This window comes from Oncorhynchus nerka, unplaced genomic scaffold (assembly GCF_034236695.1).
Source record: "Oncorhynchus nerka isolate Pitt River unplaced genomic scaffold, Oner_Uvic_2.0 unplaced_scaffold_6186, whole genome shotgun sequence".
Lineage (NCBI taxonomy): Eukaryota > Metazoa > Chordata > Actinopteri > Salmoniformes > Salmonidae > Oncorhynchus > Oncorhynchus nerka.
Genome location: NW_027035130.1, coordinates 1,323 through 9,662, shown reverse-complemented (window position 1 = coordinate 9,662; position 8,340 = coordinate 1,323). Strand labels below are relative to the sequence as shown.

At 46.3% G+C, this 8,340-nt stretch overlaps 1 protein-coding gene and 1 long non-coding RNA gene across 2 annotated transcripts; one reads left to right on the top strand and one right to left on the bottom strand.

Annotated features, from left to right (window-relative positions):
* The first annotated feature begins 6 nt into the window (after window positions 1-6).
* Window positions 7-4,954, top strand: LOC115125254 (atos homolog protein A-like). Its single transcript, XM_065014056.1, has 5 exons — window positions 7-2,119; window positions 2,189-2,347; window positions 3,115-3,183; window positions 3,711-3,916; window positions 4,075-4,954. The coding sequence occupies exons 2-5, from the start codon at window positions 2,240-2,242 to the stop codon at window positions 4,226-4,228; spliced, it is 537 nt and encodes a 178-aa protein (XP_064870128.1). The 5' UTR covers window positions 7-2,119; window positions 2,189-2,239; the 3' UTR covers window positions 4,229-4,954.
* On the bottom strand, window positions 4,450-6,600 carry LOC115125256 (uncharacterized). Its single transcript, XR_003862933.2, has 3 exons — window positions 6,492-6,600; window positions 5,270-5,410; window positions 4,450-5,164 (listed from the first exon to the last, which is right to left on the bottom strand). It is a non-coding gene; the product is annotated as an uncharacterized LOC115125256 (long non-coding RNA).
* Between the last annotated feature and the right edge of the window lie 1,740 nt (window positions 6,601-8,340).

Genomic DNA, 8,340 nt, shown 5'->3' with positions numbered 1-8,340 from the left:
TACCTATGTAAGAATGCTGTTCATTGACTACAGCTCAGCATTCAACACCATAGTACCCTCCGAACTCGTCTTTAAGCTCGAGACCTTGGGTCTCGACCCCGCCCTGTGCACCTGGGTCCTGGACTTTCTGACGGGCCGCCCCCCAGGTCGTGAGGGTAGGCAACAACATCTCCACCCCGCTGATCCTCAACACTGGGGCTCCACGAGGGTGCGTTCTCAGCCCTCTCCTGTTCACCCATGACTGCGTGGCCATGCACGCGTCCAACTCAATCATCAAGTTTGCAGACGACACTACAGTGGTAGGCTTTATTACCAACAATGACGAGACGGCCTACAGGGAGGAGGTGAGGGCCCTCGGAGTGTGGTGTCAGGAAAATAACCTCTCACTCAACGTCAACAAAAAAGGAGATGATTGTGGACTTCAGGAAACAGCAGAGGCAGAACACCATCCACATCTGAGGGACAGTAGTGGAGAAGGTGGAAAGTTTCAAGATCCTCAGCGTACACGTCACAGACAAACTGAAATGGTCCAGCCACACAAGACAGCGTGGTGAAGAAGGCGCAACAGCGCCTCTTCAACCTCAGGAGGTTGAAGAAATTTGGCTTGTCGCCTAAAACATTCACAAACTTTTACAGATGCACAATCAAGAGCATCCTGTCAGGCTGTATCACCGCCTGGTATGGCAACTGCAGAGGGTAGTGCGGTCTGCACAACGCATCACCGGGAGCAAACTACCTTCCCTCCAGGACACCTACACCACCCGATGTCACAGGAAGACCAAAAAGATCATCAAGGATATAAACCACCCGAGCCACGGCCTGTTCACAAGGCGAGGTCAGTACAGGTGCATCAAAGTTGGGACCGAGAGACTGAAAAACAGCTTCTATCTCAAGGCCATCGGACTGTTAAACAGCCATCACTAACACAGAGTGGCTGCTGTCAACATACAGACTCAAATCTCTGGCCACTTTAATAAATGGAATAAATGGATTTAATAAAGGTATCATTAGTCACTTTAAATAACGCCATTTTAATAAAGTTTACATATCCTACATTACTCATCTTATATGTATACACTGTACACTATACCATCTACTGCATCTTGCCTATGCCACACGGCCATCGCTCATCCATATGTACATATTCTTATTCATCCCTTTACATTTGTGTGTATAAGGTAGTCGTTGTGAATTTGTTAGATTACTTGTAAGATATTACTGCACTGTCGGAACTAGAAGCAAAAGCATTTCGCTACACTCACATTAACAACTGCTAACCATGTGTATGTGACCAATAAAGTCTGATTTGATTTAGACTCCTCATGTATACACCATAGATCCATGGTCAGATTTAGGTCCTTAATAACCTTGTCCTCAAACTCAATTGCTACCACTTAGAGGTTCAATAGAGAGCAAGCCGACTGGTAGGTGAGATTATGTTCTTACTAGACATCAGTGTTCAGTCAATCCAAGCCTGTACTGTACTGTAGCCCTGTCCTGTCCTCTAACACTGCCACCTGCTGTTCTGGCGGCTGTATTGCTAGTACTGTTGCTACTGGCCTGACACTGAGGCTCAACTCAAAATGGCAGCTGTACACAGCTCTACAGTCAGAGGCCCTGCTCTGATCTGGCTGCCGGGTTACTGTGTGGATTAGGGATTAGGGGTCCGTTTGACCGGGGATGATGTTTCTACATACATAGCTGATTTAAGGTTTGATAGTGTTTGAATATACAGTATTAGTCATGTTGAATCATAAATTCAGATTTAGACTGCATGACAGCAATCCATGCTTGGGTTTAACTTTCCTGGCACTGTTTCCAAATAGGAATATTTTAGCATTTGTGGCACAAATCCCATTCAAGTCATGGGGCTGATATTAGCATATTTCGTGCATGTCCAAATCATCCGAGGGTTGCAGGGTCTACAAGCCATCTCTAATTCTCATGATTCAACAAATGAATCAATCGACCAATGTGTGTGTGAACCTGTTTTTAACCCTCTACTGTGTGTTCTGTGGGAAGAGTGTGTGTGAAGAGAGTGGAGGAGTCAGAAGAACCTCAGCCGCTGTTCAGTGCCAGTGCTCCACCTGCCAGCCTCAGTCTACTGGGCAACTTTGAGGTACCTCACTCACTCACTCACGTCACATAAGTGTACATGCATTGTACCTAAAGCATGTGTGTGTTACAGGAGTGTGTGTTGAACTACCGCCTGGAGCCGTTGGGGTCGGTGGAGGGTTTCATGGCCGAGGTGGGTGCTTCCGGAACCTTCTGCCCCAGTCACATGACCTTCCCCGTCGATGTTTCCTTCTACAGCGTCTCTGACGACAACGCACCCTCGCCATACATGGTGAGACACACCTACAGTACATACACAGACATATTATATATATCCCCCACACACTTTATATGCACTGAACAAAAATATAAATGCAACAATTTCAAAGATTTTACTGAGCTACAGTTCATATAAGGTAATAAGTCAATTGGGGCGGCAGGGTAGCCTAATTGCAAGTTCAAACCCCCGAGCTGACAAGGTACAAATCTGTCGTTCTGCCCCTGAACAGGCAGTTAACCCACTGTTCCTAGGCCGTCATTGAAAATAAGAATTTGTTCTTAACTGACTTGCCTAGTTAAATAAAGGTACACATTTTTTTTTAAATGAATTAATTAGGCCCTACACTATGGTTTTCACATGACTGAAAAAGCAGTCAGTATCTGGTGTGACCACCTCATGCAGCGCGGCACATAGAGTTGATCAGGCCTGTGGAATGTTGTCCCACTCCTCTTCAATGGCTGTGCAAAGTTCCTGGATATTGGCGGGAACTGGAACACGCTTTTGTACACGTTGATCCAGAGCCTCCCAAACATGCTCGATGGGTGGCATGTCTGGTGAGTTTGCAGGCCATGGATGAACTGGGACATTTTCAGCTTCCAGGAGTTGTGTACAGACCCCCGAGCTGCAACATGGGGCTGTGCATTATCATGCTGAAACATGAGATGATGTTGTGTGTGTGTATATATATGTATGTGTATGTATGTATGTATATGCACACACACACTTACTGCTCACAGTGCAGATCAATATTAATAGTGTGTGTGTTGTTTTTGTTACAGGGAGTCATCAACCTGGAGACTCTGGGTAAAAGGGGCTACCGCGTCCCTCCATCAGGAACCATTCAAGTGGTGAGGACAGATTTTCACTCTGTGGATTATACACATTGAAGACTTTTGTTTAAATGTGTGTGCATGCGTGTCACTGTTGCTGACATAATAACTCCAGACAGAGAGAACAAAGGAAAGATGGGCCAGCTCCCGTTCCAGCAGAGAGTTAGGAGAGGGAGACCTTAAGTGGGGACAGAAATACACTACTGTAGTGTGTTAACCCCTTCTCTTTTTCTCTTTCTCTCTCCCGCCCACTTTCTCTCTCTCTCTTGCTCTCTCCCGCCCACTTTCTCTCTCTCTCTCCTGCCCTCTCTCTCTCTCTCTCCTGCCCTCTCTCTCTCTCTCTCTCTCTCTCCTGCCCTCTCTCTCCTGCCCTCTCTCTCTCTCCTCTCTCTCTCTCTCTCCTGCCCTCTCTCTCTCTCTCCTGCCCTCTCTCCCTCTCTCTCCTGCCCTCTCTCTCTCCTGCCCTCTCTCTCTCCTGCCCTCTCTCCTGCCCTCTCTCCTGCCCTCTCTCTCCTGCCCTCTCTCTCTCTCGCCCTCTCTCCCAGACCTTATTTAACCCCAATAAGACGGTGGTGAAGATGTTTGTGGTGGTGTATGACCTGAGAGCCATGCCTGCCGGCCACCAGACCTTCCTCCGTCAGAGGACCTTTTCTGTCCCCGTTCGATGGGACAGCACACACACACCCGGCAGCAGCAGGAAAGCCCTCTCCCTCGGCCAGGAACGCATCCTGCGCTACCTCATTCACCTGAGGTAAGAAAGACACCTGGCTCAGCTGACCTGTCAATCACATCTCACCTGTCAGTCAAATAGATGACCTGTTAGTCAAGACTGGACAGAAGACCAAACTGAACAGGAAAACATTGTACTGGCACTAATCTAGCTCTTTCTTCACACCCCCCTCAATCCAGGTTCCAGACCTCCAGGTCAGGTAAAGTGTACCTCCACAGGGATATCAGACTGCTGTTCAGTAGGAAGTCTATGGAGGTAGACAGTGGAGCGGCCTACGAACTCAAGTCCTACACAGAGTCCCCAGCTGACCCAGCCTTCTCCCCGCGCTGCTGACACACACATACACACACCTCTATCTGCACTGACACACACACACACACCTCTATCTGCACTGACACACACACACACACCTCTATCTGCACTGACGCACACACTCCTCTAACTACACTGACGTATACACGCACACCCAGAGAGCTGGGCTCAGAGCGTTCTCGTGTGGAACAGTCCAGACAGGCTCCGTCCCAGATACCTAAGGCCTGGAGATTTTGCTGACCATCTGACCATGAACAACTCCTGGCCCTACAGAACCCTGCTGTTTTCTGTGACGCTCAAACACGTAGAAAATACATGTAGAAAATGTATTAAAGACATGCTAAAACACACATCAAAAACACAATAGCGACCATGGACCATTGACTGACCAGAACAAGCAATCAAGAGACTGAGAAAATTACAAGACGACATTGAAAAAGCGCACTGTGTATTTCCACGACTGGAAATCAAAAGGAGTAATATTCTAATGTTTTTTTGTACTGTTACAAAAACAAATCTTTAAAGTGTTGCAATAGAGAGTAACATGTAGCTTTAGTGTTTACATAATTTTCTTTGTTTACCGTCAGTTATTTAATATTTAAATGAATATTTCAGTTACTGCTTATGTGACATCTATCATCCTCAGCATTATGATCTAGTGCAAAACTCTGTAAATCATAATGTGTATTTTTGACATGAACTCAGATCTGAAAATATATCTATATCTTAAAGCAATCTTGAAAGCTGCATTGTGTCTGTGTGTCTTTTATTTTGAGTGTTTTGGACAACTGAGGTCCATGTCATGTCGACTGATGTAAAACATATCATGTCCTTATACATATGATAAAGATGATATGAAAATGAGTCAGTATTTCTACAGTGGTATAAAATGACTGTTTAAGTCCTCATTGGTCATAGCAGGTTGGTCCTGGGGTCAGATGTACAGGATCAAGTGGCCTGTGGAGAAGACAAAGAATACACACTGAGGAGCCACATTCAAATCCTTGTCAATTAAATAACACTTTTGTTCTGTCTGCAAATCACTAATATATGTAACCTGACCCTTCTTTCTTAGTGTAGGCCTACTGCTGCAGGCTTCAACTGCCAAGAGGTCATGGCACAGGTGGTGGCCTCGCTCCATAACCACAGAGTCACTGGTTCAGCTCTGGCAGTTCCCCCACAATCACTGGCCTTCAATATAACCTATGGATCATGGACCATCAAAGGAAGAATGTGTATAATTTAGCTTATTTCATGACATTGGACTTGATGACCAAAGCCTTCTGATGCAGTCCATTATCATTACAGCAAAAAAAACGACATTTACCATCATGCAATATACTGTGAAACACCACTTCAAATTTGATGTCAAAAACTTTTGTAGTGAATGTCGGTTCCATGAATTAAGTCGAGTAAAGTTGATGCTCAACAAAAGGCTCTACTTTTGTCTTGCTCAAATATCAAACGACAGTTTTTAGAGGAAGATGGATGCGCGCGCCTCTGCTAAAGAATGACGTCAGATCGGGCAGACATATTTGTGCGGGCTGATAGTTAACGGTCGGACGGATTCGTATGGGGAGAGGAAGCCAGGGCAAGGATTTAGTTCAGATTGTGTTTACTTTTCGACTTTGCCAGGGATCGAGGTTACACTGAAATGTCGGAGGAAATTGAGGGGACGGAGGAGACGGTGGTTAATGACCAGAATGTACGTTTATTTGCCTTAAACACAACCACTTGCTAACCAACGACAGTCAAGCTGCACTGCAATGCACACTATCATATGATATGGCAGGTTTTTAGCTAACGTTAGCTACTGTAACGTCGTTAGCGTTAATCCTTTCTAACTAGCAACCGTGATTATCAACAACAATATCAGTTTGCTTAATAAATGCCAGTTGATATCTAATCAAGCTGTTTTCCATAACTATTTGCAGTCGTAGCTAGCAGGGCTTTTCGATATTAAGCTAACGTTAACTAAGGTCGGATTTCATCTAGCTAACGTGGTAGCTAGCTTCGACAGTTAACGTTAGCTGCCCACAATGCTAACGTTAACTAATCAAGTCATGATTATTTGTTAAGTACAAGCAGAACAAATACCCCAGTTATTGTTTTCCTAAAGTAATAACCAACGTTAGGTCAATATCCAACAAGCAAGTCAATTAACTAACGAGTTAACGTTAAATATGTCGGTTTGTGTCTATTTTAGCAGCTTGCTAACAAACATCATTGGCACATTAGCCAGCTATAGTTTTGACCACATTAACCAACAAGTGCTATAACTTACTGCCCACCACCATCAAAGCCATCTAACGTTAGCGAAGTTATGTTGCTTTCAGTGGCTTGACTACAGTTGTCTACTCTAAAGAAGCCAGCCTGGCTGTCTGTCAACAGTGACTCGCCCCTCGCTGTACTGAAGGCCAGTGTTTGTTTTGTCCTTAGCTAGGTAGCTAACTAGCTAAACTCAGCAAAAAAAGAAATGTCCTCTCACTGTCAACTGCGTTTATTTTCAGCAAACTTAACATGTGTAAATATTTGTATGAACATAACAAGATTCAACAACTGATACATAAACTGAACAAGTTCCACAGGCATGTGACTAACAAAAATTGAATAATGTGTCCCTGAACAAAGGGGGGGGGGGTCAAAATTAACAGTCAGTATCTGGTGTAGCTGCATTAAGTACTGCAGTGCATCTCCTCCTCATGGACTGCACCAGATTTGCCAGTTCTTGCTGTGTGATGTTACCCCACTCTTCCACCAAGGCACCTGCAAGTTCCTGGACATTTCTGGGGGGGAATGGCCCTCACCCTCTGATCCAACAGGTCCCAGACTTGCCCAATGCGATTGAGATCCATGCTCTTCGCTGGCCATGGCAGAACACTGATATTCATGTCTTGAAGGAAACCACGCACAGAATGAGCCGTATGGCTGGAGGGTCATGTCAGGATGAGCCTGCAGGAAGGGTACCACATGAGGGAGGAGGATGTCTTCCCTGTAACGCACAGTGTTGAGATTGGCTGCAATGACAACAAGCTCAGTCCGATGATGCTGTGACACACCGCCCCAGACCATGACGGACCCTCCACCTCCACATCGATCCCTCGCCAGAGTACAGGCCTCAGTGTAATGCTCAGTCCTTCGATGATAAACCCAAATCTGACCATCGCCCCTGGTGAGACGAAACCGCGCATAGGCGACGTTGTTGCCGGTGAGGACCTGCCATACTACAGGCCTACAAGTCCAGCATCTCTCAGCGTATTGCGGACAGCCTGAGCACTGATGGAGGGGTTGTGCATTCCTGGTGTAACTCAGGCAGTTGTTGTCATCCTGTACCTGTCCCGCAGGTGTGGTGATCGGCTGTACCGATCCTGTACAGGTGTTGTTACACGTGGTCTGCCACTGTGAGGACGATCAGCTGTCCGTCCTGTCTCCCTGTAGTGCTGTCTTAGGCGTCTCCGAGTATGGACATTGCAATTTATTGCCCTGGCCACTCCTTGCAGCATGCCTAAGGTACATTCACGCAGATGAGCAGGGACCCTGGGCATCTTTCTTTTGGTGTTTTTCAGAGTCCGTAGAAAGGCCTCTTTTTTTTAGTGTCCTAAGTTTTCATAACTGTGACCTTAATTGCCTACCTTCTGTAAGCTGTTAGTGTCTTAACGACCGTTCCACAGCTCCATATTCATTAATTGTGTTAAACGTGTTAACCCTCGCAAGGCTGCAGGCCCAGACGGCATCCCCAGCCGCGCCCTCAGAGCATGCGCAGACCAGCTGGCTGGTGTGTTTACGGACATATTCAATCAATCCCTATACCAGTCTGCTGTTCCCACATGCTTCAAGAAGGCCACCATTGTTCCTGTTCCCAAGAAAGCTAAGGTAACTGAGCTAAACGACTACCGCCCCGTAGCACTCACTTCCGTCATCATGAAGTGCTTTGAGAGACTAGTCAAGGACCATATCACCTCCACCCTACCTGACACCTAGACCCACTCCACTTGCTTACCGCCCAAATAGGTCCACAGACGATGCAATCTCAACCACACTGCACACTGCCCTAACCCATCTGGACAAGAGGAATACCTATGTGAGAGTAGGCAACACCGGGTGGTGAGGGTAGGCAACAACATCTCCACCCC